This window comes from Podarcis bocagei (assembly GCF_964188305.1).
Source record: "Podarcis bocagei genome assembly, chromosome: 10".
In the NCBI taxonomy this organism is placed as follows: domain Eukaryota; kingdom Metazoa; phylum Chordata; class Lepidosauria; order Squamata; family Lacertidae; genus Podarcis; species Podarcis bocagei.
In genome coordinates this window covers 20,073,089-20,093,716 of record NC_138135.1, presented here as the reverse complement: position 1 = coordinate 20,093,716, position 20,628 = coordinate 20,073,089, and the positions used below count along the sequence as shown (strand labels likewise).

Genomic DNA, 20,628 nt, shown 5'->3' with positions numbered 1-20,628 from the left:
CTTTCCTAACAGCCACAGGGAACGCTTTAATCAAGAGCGCCGCCCAGCGCGAGGTCCCCAATTGGCTGCCCGCAGGAAAAAAGGCGGGGCGAAGGTGTTGTTATGATAAAGAGCAGTCCCGCCTACGCCTCGTGCGCGGAGAGCTTCCCAATGCCGGCTCCTCCTCCCCCCCCTTTTTTTTAACTTGCGCTCACGAGCCTTTTAACGGCTCTCAAGAAGCCCATTTTCTCCACACGATTCGGTCTCGAAGCTCCGCCCCTTCCTCCCACGACTCGCGCGCGGGCTCCTCCGCTCGCCTAAAAAGTTCGCCCATAGGCTCCTCCTCCTGCCTCTCTTGGCTATACTCCCGCCTCCCCCCCCCCTGTACGAACGCATGAGAGGAGTTTGATGCCTCCTTCCACACAAATACTGCTCCTCCTCCCCCGTGCGCCCTGCCGGCGAGACCCCGCCCCCTGCTCGCGCAGACACGCCTTCTTTCTCCTTTCGGACCCCGCCTCTCACCGTCGCGCGCGCGACAACCGTCCCCCCGTCGTCGCCACCCTCCTCGCATCGCATCCGCACGAGTCGCTCTCACCCGCCCTCAGCGCCCTTCCCCCCCCTTCCTAAGCCCCATCTGTTTCCCCGGCTGGTTGAAGCGCAGTTTCTCCTTCTCCTTTTATATATATATAAAATAATATCTACAAATATACATTGTATGGACGGGGCAGTAGCGGCGACCTGAGGTGAAGGTGGAAGATGGGTCCGTGTGGCGGCAGCCTCCAGCAGCAGCGCCGCCCCCGCCTGCCTTAGAGACCCGCGAGCAGGCGAGGGAGGAGGAGCAGGAGGCGGCGGCTGAGGAGGCGCCAGCCCGGACAAGCCCCATGCGGAGGAGTCGGCGCGGAGGGGGCAGCTGCGGCTGCTGAGAGAGGCTGAGGGCGAGAGAGAGAGAAAAAGAGAGTCCTTTCGGTCGGGGTGGGGAGGAAAAGGAGGAGACCCACCCCCGTCTCTCTCGCGGCGGACACCGGCAAAGCAGCGGTCTCTGAGGGGCGCTGGGGAAAGGGGCGATGTGCCCGGAGGAGGACGGTGGTTGTGGTGGCGGCGGAGGAGGAGGAGTGGTGGTGGTCTCGGCGGCTGCTACTGCTGCTTCTGCCGCTTCGGCAGCCGCGAGCGGAGATCCGGAGGGGACGGCGGCGGCGGCCGGTCTCTTGAGCGAGCTGCGCTCCTGGTGGGAAGTGCCGGCCATCGCTCACTTCTGCTCCCTCTTCAGGACCGCTTTCCGACTGCCCGACTTCGAGATCGAGGTGAGTCGAGCTCCGAAATAATAATAATAATAATAATAACATTAAAAGATGAAGTGGAAAAGAGAGAGGGACCCGCTCGGTCGATAAATGGGACCGGCCGATCGATCCGGCGGCCCCGCCTCCCCCTCGAGGAGGAGAAGGGATGGGACGGGACAATAACTCCGCTCGCCTCTGTTTTGCCTTCCTTCTCTCGCTCTCCTTAGCCGGAAGGCTTTTAGGGTCAGTGTGCTGTGTGTGTGTGTGTGTGTGTGTGTGTGTGTGTGTGTGTGTGTGTGAGAGAGAGAGAGAGAGAGAGAGAGAGAACAACTGCGACCCGCCCACCCCCTACTTGTTATTGTCTGCCCAATTTTCTTTTAAGACAAGAGAGTTTTGTTCGGCGAGTTCGATATTGATCCTTCTCCAGAAAGGGATGTTGGCTGAATGTTTTCACCCGTTCTAACGGATTTCTTTAAAAAAATATTATTAATTTCATTTTTAAAAGTGCCGGCAATCATGCTCTTAACCCTTCCTAGGTGGCTTTGCCATCCTTCTCTCACTTATCTTGGAGTAAGCCCCGTTGAAGCTAGTAGGACTTACTTCTGAGTAAATATTCACGGTTGCACTGAAATGGCTGGTGCATGCTTGGTCTCCAAAGTACATTTAGCGATTGATGAATCGGAGGACGTGCAGTTGCTGGAGGGCAAGGGGTGGCGGCAGAATTAGTTACACATAGATGGAGAACTGCGACAAAGTACATGTTTGTTTTGTTTTTCACCTCTTAATTTTTGTACGTATCGAGGGTATCTAACAAATGAGTGGTGGGGGTGGGGATGATGACCACACCAGCCTTCACAATCCTTCCCCCTGGGAAGATAACAGCCGTGATTAAGAGAGTCTTTGCAAAACCAAGGAAGGAGGGGTGGGTGGGTTGGTCGGGATCCGTCCTTGCCAGTTCCACCAGGACCCGAAGTGTGCGAGACCGGTGGAGGACTGAATCAAGACCGATCTGAATTGCTACAAACACTGCTAAACCAAAACGGGCTCCGTCAGTCTATTACCTCGAACGTATTGTTTTACCCGTCTACTCACCAGTAAACTGGGGGGAGGTTGTTCCTAATTCTAAAAACACCCCTTTTGTTGCCCTCTCCCTTTCCCCAAGCTCCCATATTGGTCAAGGGAGGAAGGAAAGAGACTGTTAGATCCCCCAGTCCTCGTAGGAAAGGAAAGGACAGTGCTGATCTCTGTCCTTCCTCTCCCTCCCCCCTCCTTTGGTGGCCCTGACGGATAGCTTGGAAGAGTTTGTTGTTTTGCTGCCATTATCCCTTCAGGGAAAGGATGAGTAGGAGAGAATGGAGTTTTACTTCTGTCTGCTTGTGATGGAGGTACCACATGCTGCCCTGGGGCTTTGTGACAATCGAGCTCTGAGCTTTGTGACAATCCAGAAGGGTGTGTGTGTGTGTTCAGCCCCCCCATTCTCCACTCATTTTCAGTATTCTCAGGAGTTTGGATCTATTCTGTTTAAAGAGTGGCAGCAAGTTTACATTAATTCAAATAAAGTTCGGAAATCTGCTTAGTTCATAGGGCTCAGGTTCAGTAAACGGATAATCATGCAATTGGCAGAAAAATACTTTGATGCTACTATATTGCCACAATTAGAAAGCGACACTTGTCTCTCAGTTTTATAGTTTTTAGTGACCCTTTTCTGGAATTTGGGGTATTTTGTCAATCAGTTCAGTATTACAATGGGTTTTTTGAAGTAGTTGCTCACCCGTTTGTTTCAGTGCACACCCTTAAAATACAATGCTATGTACTTTTTCAGTGTTGAATGTTACAGATAAAAGTGCAGCAACTTGAGGCGGTGACCTTACTCCTTCTTGTGGTGTGTTGTAGAATTCAATAAATATGGATAATGAGATCAGATGGAAGAACGTGGTGTGTGAGTGAGTGAGAGAGAGAGAGAGAGAGAGAAAGAAAGAGAGATTGTACCCACAACAGACCTCCCAGAGGCTCTGGCTCATACTCCCAAGATCCTAAGCAGCTTAGGCCAATGTGATTAAACCTGGGGTTTGCCATCTGTTTATAGCAGATGTAACAACTTTGGTGCCTCTGATGCTCTTTCAAACTTTAAAGTGTACATCAAAGACTGTTCTTGCCAAGAACCAGAGGTTGATTTCCAGTCTAAGAGAGTCTAAGGGAAATTGCAAACGTGAAATATTAAGTAGTTGGGGTGTGATGTCTAAAAGGGTGGGTTGGTACTGCTGTTCAATTATTACTGCGATGCAGGATTTGGAAAACAAATGAAAAGGATGTGTGTCGACATGTAAAGATCTTTAGAAGCCTATTAGAAACTGGGATATTGCTACTTTAACATTGCAGACTGTCATATCAGCTGAAGCATTTCTATCCTGCTAAGTATTATAATACTTCAGAAGGTGGTGGACTCTCCTTCACTGTTGATTTTTAAGCAGAAGCTGGATGGCCATCTGACATGGATGCTTTTAGTTGAGATTCCTGCATCGGAGGTGGTTGGACTAGATGACCCTGTACAATTCTATGATTCTATAAAATATGTATGTAATGGACAGCACTTTGGAATTATAGAACACACATTCACTACTCAAAATGGTGGCAGTGCTAGGAGGAGTTTGGTCTTTTGTGACCTATACAAGTATCATTCTTGACTGAAAACTTGAGGAAAGCAGGGTGGAAGCTAGCTAGACAGAAATGAGTATAAGTTACATTGCTCCCTGAAGGAATAATAAAGAATCTGTTCACTTTTTCCCCTTTTTAAAATGTCACTTGCCCTCAGGTTGTTAATTGCTGTGTCTTGTTGGACACTGGCCATTTCTAAGGCAGGGGATGCGATTCTTCAACCTACTGACGGAAGCATGCATGTATTCATAATTCTGTACTGAACTTTTGAGAATTGTTGGTTCAAAGCAACCCTTTAAGAGGTATATACTATTAGTGATTCAGTTTCTAAATACTTTTGTAGGGAGCACAATATAAATTTGGGATGAATTTGCACTGCCACTAACACCTATTCACTGTAGCAGAATCTTGTGACTAATTTTCACAATGCATTCCATCTTCTGATCTAATACATTTTGTAGGTGTGACTGACCATCAATCACAGCCCAACAATTAGACATGCACAGGTCTTTCCTATGAATGTGCTTAAGTGTGCCTGCTATTATTTTGAATAATTGTCACCACAGTACTGTGCTGAATATTTTGGATGTGAATGGTACAAATGGGAGGAGGCACGTCAAGATTATATTTATGTGTCTTTAATCTTCCTTTTAGCTAGATTCATTCTAGGAGGGTTAGGAATTGCAATGAGATGCCTCTGATTTTCAAAGGTTAGCAAGGCACCTTTCTAAAGATGTTCAGTTCAACAGCATGTGAGAATTCTTAAAACTCTTTGAAGGATGTTAATTTTGGAGAGAATCCCTTATGCAGTGCTAAATTTTTGAAAGGAGGAAGGATCTCCCAGTGATGGAGTTCCTTATCAAAGAGGGCCCCTCCCCCACCTATTGATGTAGACTCTCAAGAGGAGGTTCTCTTGCCAAGCACATGAAGCAAGGGGGAAAGATCTTGAATTTACAATGATAAAAGGCAATTGCACTAGCCTTTCACCTTTGGAAGCCCAAATTAGCATCTGGTTTGCTTCAAAAGTGAGTTTGGACTTCAGTTTCTAGAAGGTGCTTGTCAAATGTAAACATTTAATATGGTCTGGAGGAGCAACTGCCTCCTCTTTTGGGGGATGGGGAAGAAGTTCTGATTTTGTGTCATGCTGTGTTTGATTTTCCCTCCCCAAACTCCTCCCTCTATATTTTTAACATGTTCATTTAGAGTAGACTATTATTTGGCAAGAAGTTAAAAGGGTATAAGAATCTCTTTTCTTTTTTTGGTGGGACATGAAATAGAAGTTTGTTATCACTGAAAATAAGTGAGACAGAGGCACAATTGCATAAACTTTATGCAATGGCTTCTAAATGGGGTCACATCTGGGGGAAATGGAAGAGTAGGAAGGGGTAGGAAGAGCCTGTTGGGAATGTGCAGCCCCCCCCCCTTCCTGGAAAATCTATAGACAGGACAGATGGTAAAAAGATAGATGGAAGGTAGAGAAACACTGCAGGGTAGGTTGGTGAATTCCATTTCCCCTCTAGACATGGGAGTCCCATATAGGTTCAAACTTCAGAAAGGAGGCTGACAAAATAAATGTCAAAGCTTCTACTTGACATCATTGCTTGTACATTGAATCTCTTGTGACTCTTCACAACATGGACTGCTGAGGGTGCAACCATTTGTACTTTTGTGCTATAGTTGGACAGGAACAAAGGGCCAGTAAAGTGATAAAAAGTCTGGAATATCCTTCAGCATTGTTTTCATCTACCACAGGGATTACAGCTGTGGACAGCACTTTCCCCTTTTGCAACTCTCTACTATGGCTACAGGTGTCAGGAGAGAAGCATTTTGCACAGAGCAATTTGTATGATTTTCTCCATCATAGGAAGAGGGATGTCAATAAAAAGTTTTTTCCCCTGAAATCTCTCCCCCACCCCATTTATGTTAAACAACATTTGAATGAAGCACTTTTTTACTCTTAGGAATATTTATATTAAATGTGGTATTTATTAAAGACATTGAAAATATTGGCAAAGAGTGATTTTATTGATTATATACTCAAACATTTTATCACTTTGCAAGGACTTGTAAGCTCCAATGACTTAACCATAATGATTCCAGTTACAGGTAGGTAGCCGTGTTGGTCTGCCATAGTCAAAATAAAGAAATTCCTTCCAGTAGCACCTTAAAGACCAACTAAGTTAGTTCTTGGTATGAGCTTTCGTGTGCATGCACTTCGTATCTGAAGAAGTGTGCATGCACATGAAAGCTCATACCAAGAACTAACTTAGTTGGTCTTTAAGGTGCTACTGGAAGGATTTTTTTTATTTTAACCATAATGAACATGTGAAGCTGATAGTGGATTTACTCATTGAATCGATGAAGAAGAAGAAGAAGAAGAAGAGTTTGGATTTGATATCCCGCCTTTCACTCCCCTTCAGGAGTCTCAAAGCGGCTAACAATCTCCTTTCCCTTCCTCCCCCACAACAAACACTCTGTGAGGTGAGTGGGGCTGAGAGACTTCAGAGAAGTGTGACTGGCCCAAGGTCACCCAGCAGCTGCATGTGGAGGAGCGGAGACGCGAACCCAGTTCCCCAGATTACGTGGCTACCGCTCTTAACCACTTTGTATATTTGTTATGTTCAGTAGCTTTTCTATTTGTTGTGGTGCCACAGTTATATGAAGTGGTCCTTAGAGATTTCTATAATACAAGAGGTTATGAACATTTGACAGACAGAAGCAGAGTTAAATAGAATGACCAATGTTTGGGTGATAACCCAACCATTTACACTAGCTTTGGATGCTGAGCACTTTATATCTAAAGGCTTAGCATGATGGTCTCTTTAGTGTTTTTGACATTCTCCTCTTCTTTTGTTTCTCTTTTGACATGCAGATTTTTTCCCTAGAGGATCCACCTTAGTGTCACTGTGGATTTTCCATTGAATGGCATTCCATAGTACCGGCAGTTATGCCTCCATCTAAGTGGCAGTCCCATGACCACATCTGGCTTGGGGCACAGGATATATGTCCCCATTCTACCTGAAGCTTGTCATACTTGAGGTCAAACTATATTCTCAGAAATAGGGGATGATGTGTGTATATATATATATATATGGGGAGGGAACAGGGAAAGGTGAGGGCTGTTTAATATAGACATTGAAGGAAGAGCAAGAACCCATTCTAACAACAAAATCATCTCTAGACTACTAATTGTGTCTGCCATGTTCTTTTTTTAGTAACTTTAATTTCAGCCTTTTGTTGATGCCTGTATTTTCAGTGTTGTGTAACAAACACAAGAAACACATTTGTTTTAACCCTGTAAATTTATTGAGTCAATGGCAGAAGCTGACATTACTCAAACCCATCTCCTTACCTAGAAGGTGGTCCTGGCACAGGACCAGCAGGCCTGATGGATGCGTATGGTCTTTCCAGGCCCCATGGAAACAGTTCTTCACCACCTTGCTTCAGATGCCACAGCTAAAAAAATAATGAAGCTTCACATAGAGCTTGGGCAGCACAAATGTGTAACATACACTTGCTCCTGAACTTGGACTGTTTCTGCTTCTACAGTTTTTCTTTTTTTATATGTATAATAATTTTTATTAAGTTTTCCATTTTAACAATCCAATCCAATCACATTAAATATTCCAAATTATACAAATACATATCATAAAGTCCAAATATTTTGCCAAATTATAATTTTTGTTGGGGCTTCCCATGCTTCAAGTTCGATGGGATCCAATCATCTTATGTTTCTACTGCCTTGAGTTTCCAAAAGTTCCTTCTTTGAGTCCTCCTGTTGTTATCCTTTCATTCACAGCCTCTGAGTTATTTCTGCTTCTACGGTTTTTCAGATGACAAACTCCTTAACAGTCTTGTCTTTGTGGATACTTTGGCATAGCTGATACAGCAGATAGACAGAAAATTTCTATGGCCCTTATTGGCACAGCCATTATTCCTTCTCTTCTAGGTAATTTCAGTGCTGAAAATGCAAAAGAGCATAGGCAGCATGTTTTACAGTCTGATCCTGTTCATTTTATTCAAGAGTAAGCTTCTCTGTGTTCTGTAAAACTTCCTGTTAAGTGTGCTTTGAACTGAAGCTTTAGCCCCTTCAGTTTGGATGGCAGTCTTGAAACTATCATATGCCTTGGCACATCAACAATTTATTGGATTAATTCTCACTTTTATGTTGTTAGAAGTATACATCTTGAAGATTAGGCAACAGACTTGTCAAATGTTAGACAGTAATTATCACTACATTGGTACCTTGGGTTAGGTACTTAATTTGTTCCGGAGGTTTGTTCTTAACCTGAAGCACCACTTTAGCTAATGGGGCCTCCTGCTGCTTCCATGCCACCGGAGCACGATTTTTGTTCTCATCCTGAAGCAAAGTTCTTAACCTGAAGCACTATTTCTGGGTTAGCGGAGTCTGTACCCTGAAGCGTATGTAACCTGGGGTACTGCTGTATTGACGTAGTTGAAGAGACTTAAACTATTATTTAAAAAACCATGGCCAAGGTTCTGATCCCCCTTTCCAGGAAGAACAGGGCACAGGTACATGTTTAGGATAAAAAGCTGATTAACAAGAATAACGAACAGGAAGGAAGGATATATTTTGGCTGGGTTTGTTCCTTTTCCTCCTCATATTCTGTCTGTTGATACACAGAGATAATGTACTGTGCATTCCAAATTCCATGCTTGGAGTTACTTCTGCTTTCAGTATGAGTTACACAGGAAATTGAGTTGCTGGATGTACATCATCACTAGAAGAGCGAGCAAGAGGGGAGGCATTAGTTTAACAGTTGTTATAAAACAGTTAGCTATTAGGTATTCAGTTGAAATTATTTGACTAATGTAATTTACATTGCAGCCCTATGTATTTCTTCTGTCAGAAATTAAATATATTCTCCTTTGGGAGGGAGGTGGAAAAGGAATGTGTGGAGCAACTGCAAGTGCTTCTGGATGACACTGATTATTTATATTTGTGTTTAGGCCTGGTTTGGAAACTGCATCAGAATTGATCACCCTGATGGATAACAATATCAAATGACACTATTATACTTACTTGATCTCTCAGTGGCCTTTGATACCATTGACCACTCCTAGATCAACTGTATGGGATGGGTTTCTGCAGGGCACCATTTTGTACGCAATGCTCTCTAGCATTTGTAAGAAGGTGGTCATTAAAGGCTTTGAAGCATGGTGCCATCAGTACACTGATGACATACAGCAGGCATAGGCAAACTCGGGCCTCCAGATGTTTTGGAACTACAACTCCCATCAGCCCTAGCTAACAGGACCAGTGGTCACAGTGGTCAGGGCTGATGGGAGTTGTAGTCCCAAAACATCTGGAGGCCCGAGTTTGCCTATGCCTGACATACAGCTCTGTCTCTCCATAATATCTGGATCAGGAGAGGCTGTGCAAGCTCTGGATCAGTGCCTTAATGCAGTGGTAGATTAGATGAGGGCCAGTAAACTGAATTTCATTCTTGGGAAAGCAGAAGCTCTGTGCTTCCCATGTCTCGAAGATAGGTCAGTAAGTAGCCTGTTCAGGTTGCACTCCCTCTGAAGAGTGGATATTCCTGGATACATATGTGTCATTAGCTGCCTAACTGACCAGTGACTAGGACTGCCTTTTACCAGCTTTGTCTGTTATGCCAGCTGTATCTTGATTGGGATATCTTGCATAGTCCATGCATTGGTAACCTTGAGGCTGTAATGTAATCTGTGTGGCTGCCCTTTGGCCTGGGCCTGAAGCTCCAGCTAGTACAGAATTCATTAGGTAGTGGCTAGATTGCTGATGGAGGCAGGTGGCCACCTCTGGTAACATACCTTTTTACTGGCTGCTCAAAAGCTACCACACAAGATTCAAGGTTCTTGTGTTGATATATAAAGCCCTGAACAACTTGTCCAGGATACCTTATGGACCACCAGAGCCTTTCTATCCCAGCTCAATCACTGAGATCATTCAGAGGAGCACTGTTAGTTGTCTTCCATGTTACAGAGGCCTGATTGGTCTCAACCAGAAGCTGGGCATTTAGTGTCACCTGTCCCATGCTATGGAATGCTCTTCCAGTAGGGATTCGGCAAGCATCCTGGCCTTTGACATTCAGGTATCTCTTGAAGACTCTTTATTTTTTATTTTTCACTGCTGATAGGCCAATGCAAGCTGTTTAAAATCAGTTAATGATTATTTTGTACTGTTTTTATTTATTATTCTCATTTTTATTGATTACATACAGTAAGCATGCAACTTATTTGGGGATTATGTTCTGGGGATAGCACCTAAAACAAAAATTGTGTATAGTCAAAATGCACTGGCTGCAATGGCAGGTGGGATTGCCAAAGTGCCCCCCCCCAATGCCTACCTCCTTTCCGCTGCCATTTAACCCCCCTTTTTTTGGCCAGGCTCATAAACCTGAATGCACAAAAGTTAAATGTGTGTAAGTTGTGAGTTTACTGTATTGCTGTACATTTCCCTGATGTTTTATGAGATGACAAGATTTCTTAATACCTTTAAATATTAATAATAAAATAAATAATGATGGACAATATCTGCCTCATTATTGCAAACCTAATTTGGTTAATGGCCTTGCCAAGTCCCAGATGTTTCTAAGGGCCAAGCTTCCTGAGCTCTATGAGCTGCAGCAAGAAATGCAAGAACTTGACATTATCTTTTACCTAACATTGCTGGAGAAACCTTCATGATCCTTTTTTGGCCCACAATGCACATTTCTTTTTCCAGGTCAGCCTGAGTTTTGATATGTCCACAAAACAATTAGCTAATGATTTTCCAGGTTCTCTCTTCATAGTGAGAGTTGCCATGTATGGTTTTCAGTCCGGCACTGAGTCATATCTGGATCCAGAAATAATATAACATATTTGTACTGCACCCCATTGTGAAGTTTTGTGTTTTTTAATCAACAAATAATGCTAATGATGAGTAGTGTCAGAAGGGGAAAGAATGTGTTATTATTACTATTTATAAAGTGCTTAATAACATAGAATCTAGAACATAACAAATACTTAACAGAGAGGTGTTGTTTTTTAAAAAAAAAGAAAGTTTGCCAGTTGTTGTACCAAGTTAGGAAAACAATAGAACCTCTGCCTTCAAGTTTTTAATCTAATAGATGTGCTGCAAAAGAAAAAGAGTACAAATTATCCAGTTACATTACTGTTTCAGTGGCCAATGAGAGAGAAGAGTCAGTTCTGGGAGCTGAGAACCAAATAATATTGGTCCTAGCGAAATTGATGGGAGTGGGCCATGCAGTCTCATAGTTGGGTGGAACAACTGCTAGTTGAAGATTATTGAGTAATGGTGCAAGAAACTGATTTGTTTCCAGTGCTATTTATAAATAAGAGAAATGAAAGTATTAGAATGTCACCATCCTAAACCTTGGAGTGGCCCATATGCTTGGTGTTCACTGGGATCTTACAGTCCTTCAGAAAACAAGTCCTAAAGAGAAGGAAATATTCTGTATTTCACAAAAGTTCTGAATTTCACATCAGCTAGAGATCCTTGGTAGTGCATAAGCAATTGGAATTTGGCGTAAAAACTTTCCGCCTGAATTTTTAAAAACTGTACATGCCAAAATAATGGGAATGTCTAACAGAGTTAATAAAATATTTCAAATGCCTGAATATCAACACCACATTTTTAAATGATGGCCTTGCATGGCACTGAGTAAATATTTCCATTTTTTAGGTGCCTTAATATCCAGGGCACTTGGAATTTTTACCAGACCTGAATCTATGCAAGCCTATAAGCTCTGCTTGAATTGGGGTAATCAGTGGTGCTAAAAGAACAGAAGAGAACTTTACTGTGGTCTGAACTTTTATAGATCTCTTCATGGAAGTTACTTGAAAAAAACTTTGGTTTTCAGCACTGCAACCTGAACTCTCTTTTTCATTGTCAGTCTACAACCTTGTGCTTACTAGACTGGAAGAAAGTGATGCTTCCAGATGTGGGGTGCCACCAACAGCTGTATGCCTCAGAATCTGGGAAGCAGATGTTTCATTTTCTTTTTCTTGGATCATTGCGTAATGAGAGGCTGAAGAAGGGGAGTGGATTTACAGAGCCGTTTGGCTCAGATAAAGCAGTGCATCCATCAGGCCAGGCTCTGGGCATTGTTATGAGAAGAGCGTGTTGAACAGCCAAGCCCCCATGCTGGCTTCAGCAGAGGCAGCTGCCTGACAAGGCTCAGGGTTCTTCTTTTCAAGACTTCGCAGCTGTGGTTTGGAGGGGAGGAGGTGGCTCAGTATTGACCAGGTCAAAAGTTCAGTGGGACATGAGGGAGTTGCATGTGCAATAATATTATACATTTATTTTTCATATATGTATATCTCCGAGGCAGCTCCACAACTGAACACTTCAAAGTACCAGCATATTGAAAAGATATGAACAGCCTATTAATCTAGCTGAGAAACTGGAAATGATATCCAAGACTGTGCCAGCAGTCTGTCTTCTGGGGAACACAAGTTAAGTCTTGGTCTCCAGTGAAAACAATATCACTTGTGGATTGCCTTTGGTGGTAATATCTCCTTCCCAACTAGTTCCTTCTACCTGTCCCCTCCAGTATCAATATTGAAACACAGCATATTTTTACCATAAAACTTTGCTGACCCATTGCTCTTGCCTATTCTACTCTTTCTTCAGCTTGTACGACTTCAGTCCTCAACCATTTTGATGCTTCTTATGTCAGTATAAACAACGAGAGTTATAGCACTTTCAGTATGAACAGATTTATTATGACATATGCTTTCATGGACTAGAGTTTATCAGAAGCATAAAGTGTTATCCTTGGTTGGCAGACATATATATTGGGGGGGTATAAACAGTGGGTGAAAAGGCCATGAAATTGTGTCTATGACATTTCTATGCAGCGCCCAAATATATGCAAGATAAGAATAAAGCCGCTCATTCACAATAGCAGTCTCTGTGATAATAAGATTTATTTATTTGAAACATTTTTATTCATCTCTTCAACTGAAAATGGCTCCAAAAGTCATTGAAAAATCAAATGTCAGTTATAAAACAGTTCCTGCCCTCTGGCTTACAATAAGTTGTTGGTTTCTCAACAGAGCTGATAGAGAACTGCAGGCCAATCTCTCTCCCTCCTCTCCTATAACCTAATGCAGGCATGTCCAACTCCCAAGAGACTGCAATCTACTCACAGTAAAAAAAAACTGGCAGTGATGTACCCATTGTCATTGGAGGACTGACCAGAATTGTTGAGCTTTTCCCCCTTTTTTCTTAGAAAAGTAACGGGGGGTTCAAGGATCGACCAGGGACACCCCCTGATCAATCAGTAGATAATGATCAACCTGTTGGACATGCCTGACCTAATGGAATGGCTAAGCACCGACCGCAGGTTGAAATGAAATGAAAATGAAAAGTCACCCGTCACTGCTGCTGCCCCACCAGCATCATACTTACTCCTGCTGACACCACCTACCTTCGCTGTGTGCCTTGCCACTTCTGCCACTGGTGGAGAAGCGCTGCCACCATATCTGCTGATTTCAGGCAAGATTGCATCAATTTCAGTTGTGATATTGCCCCAAATGGACACAATCTTGCCTGAAATTGGCAAGAGGAGGTGGGACAGGCAGGAGACTTCTGCTGCTAAGCATTCTTAGCTGTGCTAATGTAATGTTTGTATTTGGGAAGAAAGAGTTCTGGTAAAGTTCAAATTGAATGGAATCAAATCTGCTGATGAAGTCTAATTCCACAGCTTCACACTAGTGCCTCCCATTTACCTCTTTTTGTTTAATTATGGTAAATTTGAGGTCAGCAGCAGAGTGCCCAGGCTAATGAAATGTTTTTCCACTGGTTTCTGGGAAACCAATTTTTTGTGTTAAGCTTGTGTCCTGTGTTGGCAGCAGAAAGACACTGTTGGCATATATCACATTGGAGAATGAGAAGGTGAATGAACCCCTGATAATATTAGTCTTGTAGCAGGGACAGAGCTGCATCATTGAGCTTGCAGCAGCTGCATCACTGAGTTTGCAACTTGGGTCTGTGTTGGTGTTAGATAGGCTTGTGTTAGATAGGCTTCTTGCTGGTAAATAACCTTTATCTGGAGGCTGGTGGTAAGAGAGAACATACATGCCTAGCACCCAAAGCCTGTGTGAGGATAGTATTGTCATATTTGGGCTGTAGTCCATATTTGGGCTGTAGTTCACTGGTGATATTTTGAAAATATTTTAACGGGGTAGTAACAAGGAGGGATGTTCTCTCTTTCTCTCTCTCTCCTGGGAAAGTCCTGAAGGAGATTATTCCTGGATACCAGTCTGGTTTTGCCAAACTATCTCTTTATATGGGTAAGCATTGTAGTTTTAAGTATGTCTGACAGAAATAATTTGGGCATGGATCTGTTTTAGGAAGTGGAACAAATATGGCTATATGATAGGGCTTGGCTGTAGATGATGGATTTGTGTGGTTCTCTCTGGAGAAGGAGCTGGAAGCATGCAGATGTGTGTTGCGATTGATGGGTTTTTGGTATAAGTTGCTCTGTGATAGCTAGAAAGTGAACTTTCCCCAATGTCTAATCTAGGCTTTGGTTGATAATGGGGTTGAAGAAATTTAATATTTAATTGAATTTCTTAGGATTAGCCAGGTTTCCATGGGTTAAAATGATAAAGATGTTAAGTAGCGGAGAGGCCTTTGAGGACAGAAATATAGGTAGCAATGTTCCAAGTCGGCCATGTATATCTTGGTACAAGCTGTGTGCGAGAGTACACATTTGGGAACTTTCCACCCCATAATACTGAGCTTAGATCACTGAGGTTTGGAGCAAGGTGAACAGCAAGCTTCTAATCTAGCTCAAAACCTGAGTGGCACAGTTTCACAAATGGGTATTTACCATTCCCTCACTTTGATGCATGGAAGAAATGTGGCGGGGCAGGGGGAATTGGAATAAGGGAATGTACACATTGCAGACACTAACTTCACTTTCTTCCATGATGCTGCCCACTTTTAGGGGCTCTCCGGCATCTTCATATATTGAAAGTGCTTGGAGTAGTGACCAGTTTGGACTGGAGGCTTTATTTATTATCTATTAAATTTGTATACCACCCTTCAAGTGAAGATCACAGGGTGGTATACAGCATAAAGAAGCAAAATGGAAATACAAAATATATAACAAAACAAAACCAGTAACTCCCCTCTCACAAACAGATTGTTTAATCAGCCAAAGTCCTGGTTACAGAGGTATGTTATCGTCTGGCTCCTAAATATTTGTAATGAAGGCACCAGGTGAGCCTCCTGGCGAGAGCATTCTATAAATGGGGAGCCACTGCAGAAAAGGCCCATTCTCATGTTGACACCCTCTGGACCTCTCATGACGTGGACACACACAAAAAGGACCTCAGATGATTATTGCAGGGTCCGAGTTGGTTCATATGAGGAGAGGTTATCCTTGTGGTATTTCCAGTCCTGAGTTGTTTAAGGTTGTATAGTCAAAACCAGCGCTTTGAATTTTGCCTGGAAACTAACTGGCAGCCAGTGAAGTTGGGCCAGGATCGGTGTAATTTGCTCAACCCTTTTTGCCCTTGTGAGCAACTGAGCCACAGAATTCTGCACCAGCTGCAGTTTCCAAACTATTTGCCTGCAGAGCTTGTAGCTGGGGCTGCTGCAATAAAAAGCTGCTCAAGTCTTTGGGAGGCGGAGATGCAGAAGGGCATCAAAGGGAGGGAGGGAAGGAAAGAGGGACAGAGGCCATTCTTGCCCCCACCACCCCTGACCATCATTCAAGGCACTCCAGGGTACCATGGCACACTGGTTGAAAACCACTGTTTTATATATTTTCCTCATGGCTGAGTATTGATATGAACTTGGGTTTTCACATATAAACCCAAGAGTCTTCCCACCATCACAGTAGGTTTCTGTGAAGGAGACGATAGGTTAGGTGGAAAGGAGAGTGGTGGTGTTGGTGGGGAAATCAAACTGAGTGGTGAGTGGTGCAGAGAAAATGTACTGAGTCTTGTTTTAAGTTGGGAGTATTTTGTGCAATTGTGGAACATGATAGTAGTTTATGGCATTCTGAGATGGGTTATGTGTTTGATCTGCATTGTTTGGAAAAGTGTTTGTGGCTGCAATCTTAACACACATTTATCAGGGAGTAATCATTGCTGAACACAATGGAACTTGCTTAGAAGTACTGTTTTTCAGTTCTTCCACACCAGTCTGGGGAGATGATTTCAGAAGGTGGTGTTTGGAGATTATTTCAGTCCCATAGCATTCATTGTCTGGCTGCCAATAAGCTCCCAGGCCCAATTCAAGGAGTTGCTAGTACAAAGCCCAAGTGACCTAGTGCCTGGATACTTTTCTTGATATCTGATCCTGTCAGCTGGTGTGGCAGGCAAGATAGTGACATGAGACAGGACATTCTCTGTGGCAGCACCCCATTTATGGAACTCCCTCCTGATACAACAAATACAACAAACCTCCACATTAGTTGTTTTCAGATGATAGGTGAAATTACACCTTCATTATACAGTTTTCATTTTATGCTAAAGATGCGTTTCTTTATCTGGCCTTTGACATTTCAGATATATGTGTTTTAGGGCATTACTCTATCATGATTGTAATTTGTTTTAAACTGTTTTTAATGTTGTCTTTTAAATTGTTGTGACCTACCCAAGGATCTTATTATTATTTTTAATTTATTACCTGCCCTTCAGCAGCAGGTTGCAGAGTGCATTACAATAATTTAAAATGCCGAATTAAAACAGTTAAAACAGAATAGTCACAGTAGTAGGGTGTGGCCTGAGAACACACATCTCAGGTGTCAAAGATTAGGGTAAAAGTGGTGTGTCTTCAGCATTAATTGAAAATGGTATAGTAAAGAAGCCAGACACACCTCTGTTGGGAGGGAATTGCACAGCTTAGGGGCTGCCATAGGGCATGCCCTCTCCTGAGCCACCCCACAACTTTTGAGGGAGGTGAAACTACACCTCTGCTAACCTTAACACCTAGGAGGGCCAATAGGGAAGGAAGAGGCATTTCAATTATTTGCAGGCCTAAATCATTTAGGCTTTTAAGCACTTACAATGAAGGATGGGCAATATATCAAATAAACAAATGATATCTGTGTTATGTGCTGCACTGTTGTGAGGTGAGTTTTCCTTTCAATCTGAGTCTTAATTTAATAATAGTAGCTGCAATGGCTGAGGGAAACTCTTTGGATTTGGTAGGGAGAGATGATGGGTGCCATTACTCAAATTTCAGAATGAAATTCAAGCCATGGCAAAGAATCTCAAGTTTACTAAGCTGAAATGTAAAATGTACTTGTGGAAATATTTTTCAGCAAAACGATGTGTGTGTTTTGGTTCCATTATAAGCATTAAGCAACTGCTGCAGCAAAACTCTGGACAAGCCCTAATTCAATGCAAAAATAATGTATTGGGTTAAAGCAGTCCAACTTTGTGTACTGAGCAAGCCTAATACTTAGGCTTTCTCTTCTTCCCCACATGGCATTGTGTATTGGTGCCACTCCACGCCTGGCATCTGTTCAGTCCCTGTATGGTGGGGTATAGAGGAGGGGGGAAATCTACCCTTCATGATGTCTATAGATGCTTTCATAGTTAAGAGGGAATAGCTTTGAAAAAATAGGAAATAATATCTTAGAAATATATTAGAAATACAGATTTAAAGTTTTGTTATAAAAGGCATTTGAAGGATAGAATTTTTTTAATTTCCTCATTAACAGCACCATCACTTGCATCTGCTTTTGAGTGTGAGAACAATGCAAATGCAGCCTAGCCTTCTTCCCTACAGTACAGAATCCAGTTAAACACACAAACCCTTTGCCTTAGAGTGTATCCTTTTCAGTAGACTTGTTCCTTTTAATGGCTGCCATTCCTTGGGTCTCCATTGTTTCAATAACAATGGCACTAGAGGCAGCTGATTTGGTTGACAGAAAATGTGTTAATTTAACAGATCTATTCACTGTAGCAAGTCTCCTTTCTATTGTGGCCAGTTCCTTTTTGGTTCCTTTGCAAAGTGGGTAAGTTAGCAGATTATGCTAGGTGGGGTACCTCTGTAATTAGGCAGTTTCCTTAAATCCCTTGTTTAAAGAGACAGAACACTTGCTAAGCAAATTGATGATTATTATAAATCCCTTGTTTAAAGAGACAGAACACTTGCTAAGCAAATTGATGATTATTACCGGATCTTGTTTGTTACTCAAAGTTGCCAGAATACAAACACCATTCTGAAGTTGTGCATTTTTCATTCAATTTTACTTTTCAAAAGTAAAGTTACTTTAAGAAGATATGGTAGAAATTGTACTTTGGAACAACTGGATTTAAGAAGAGTTAGAATTCTACTGTGGAGTTGATTTTATTTCAAATTGTCAGAATGACCTAAACCATTAATGGTAGTCCTGTGTATAACAGTTGCATAAGAAACAGTGAAGAATGTCTTTTTGGATTTCATAGCTTGAGAAACTGTAGGGGTATATTCAAAGTAAAAAAAAAATTTTTTTTTTCTTCCAGTAGCACCTTAAAGACCAACTAAGTTAGTTCTTGGTATGAGCTTTCGTGTGCATGCACACTTCTTCAGATCTGAAGAAAAAAAAATAATTTTTTTGGAAGAAAAAATAATAATTTTTTTTTACTTTGACTATGGCAGACCAACACGGCTACCTATCTACTACATGTAGGGGTATATGTTTGTTAGAGAGATTATCTCCGTAAAAATGCATTTGCTTTTGGCCATTCTATGTAGAAACTCTGATTGAAGAATCAAGGTTAAGGCCAAGAAATTTCTTTAAAAAAAAGCAAAAAACAAACAAACACCCTGCAAGTTTGCACAGATCTTTTCTCTGACTCGCCCCCCCATGTAATAATTCAATTTGTAAGGGAAATGAGAATGCTGGAGATAGCTAACATTTCACAATGAACCAAAAAGTTGTGACAACAGTGTCTCTGGCATCTGGAAACTAAAGTTTTTCCTTCATCTCTGATTTGTTTGCTACACTGGCTGTCCAGATCTGTATGCTGTTCTGGTATTTGACCATTCTTTGTGTAGGGTTTGGTTGGGACAAGATATGTGTTTACTAAAGGAAAGGGATAAAGTAGCAGCCTTATAATAGCTTAACACAGCCTAAAGAATCAGGCTACAATTCCATACCCACTTACTTGAGAGTAAGCTTCATTGTGCTTGATGGGACTTGTTTCTAAAGTGATAATATGTACATGATGGTGCTGTAAATCATGCTTGTTTTTGCTACCTGCTGAACTGTCACAACCAGCAGGTTCTTAAAGGTTTGGCATCATACATGCATGATGTGGTGTATTTTGCTTTGGTCACATTGTGCAGGCAAGGACTATATGATAGACCATTATACCATCTTATTCTTCTATATGTGTAGATCTGGTTTTTTCCAGAAATAAATGGTACAAGTTGGTTAAAAAAACATAATAATCTTTTTAACTTGATGTATTGTTGTTGTTTGTATTACCTGGTATTCCCAGGGTGAACAATATTAGACTTTCAGGAGTTCCTTTTTCATTTACTTTTATGTTATCTAGGTATTTCTTAGTTATGCAACAGGATATAGAATCAAGTAATTGGATAGGATGGAATCCCATACATCAGTAGGAAACCGTAGTTTGTGCTGCTGAATGTTAATTAAATAAACCTTGAGACTAATGATCTGGGTTTGTCTGTTTTAATTACAGTGCATTGCAGGATGCTTTACATTTAAAATAATTGACATTTGGAAAGGATCAAAGGAGCTTGGAGATCTCTTATTTTTAAATGTGTTTTCTTCATGGACAGTTGTAACAATGCATTAGTGTCATATTATCTTTTAATTTATATATTGGATAAATTATGCTGTTGGGAGCTATAGTGGGAATCTTTAGAAGAATAAATCATTTTGTTTCCAAGATTCTTGTATCCGTCTTTCATTTCCTAATGTTGTATATTTTTTACTTGTTTTTTTGTTTTGTCACACTGGCTTTAGTGGTACCCTGTCTCTAAATATGCAGTCTGGAGTCCTCAGCTTTACTATTGCTAGTACCAGTTGCATATTGAGGAGCAGTGTAATAGTGGTTGCTGTTGATCATGTTCCTAGCTAATTGACGATACTTTGAGGCATTGTAAATCTGATAATTCATATTTGGTTGGCCAAATAACATGTTTGAATGTAATCCTAAATCATAATTTAGCTTTATTTGCATGTCTTTCTCCTGCAGTTCTCATATCCCCATCATCCTGGTTGGGGATATGTCTTTCTTCCTTGCTTCCCCCTCCCTGCACAGGAAGTTATTATCCAGCTGTTTATGAAGAAGCTGAAGGTTACATTGAGACAATCTGAGAAAAAGATCAGAGCTGTAGGATTTCTTGGGGGCTGGATGCTGCTGCTGCACAACCCCACCCCAGTGAAACCGAATTGGAGAGAATTTCTGTTTGAATTGGTTTAAGCTGTGAAACCTCCACCTATAGCCAGCCTGTATAGATGTGTGAATAAAATATATATTATAAAACACCAATTAGTCTCTGATACTTGTAAAGTAGGCATGAATCAAAAGACAAATCCATAAAGTTTGTGACTATGAGGTTAGTTGTTTGCTATTGATCTTGTTCATGGATGGGCCCTCAAACTCTCTGTGTTGAAGAAAAGGTGGTAGAAGTTCCTCTCTTACCCTTTTGTAGTGCCAAGGTGTCTTTGAGTGTGAAATAAATGCTGTTGCCTCTCTTCCATGTTTTATTAATGTATCACATTTATTT

The 20,628-nt window shown here is 41.9% G+C and overlaps 1 protein-coding gene across 3 annotated transcripts in view; it reads left to right on the top strand.

Annotated features, from left to right (window-relative positions):
* Positions 1-604: 604 nt before the first annotated feature.
* Positions 605-20,628, top strand: part of CECR2 (CECR2 histone acetyl-lysine reader) — a 113,549-nt gene continuing 93,525 nt past the window's right edge. For all 3 annotated transcript variants that reach the window (XR_014012083.1, XR_014012084.1, XM_081209785.1), the window contains exon 1: positions 605-1,280. Coding sequence is in view for 1 of the 3 variants with exons in the window: in XM_081209785.1 (XP_081065911.1) it covers positions 1,044-1,280 (237 nt within the window). In the remaining 2 variants the exon portion in view is untranslated. The remainder of the gene's footprint in view (positions 1,281-20,628) is intronic.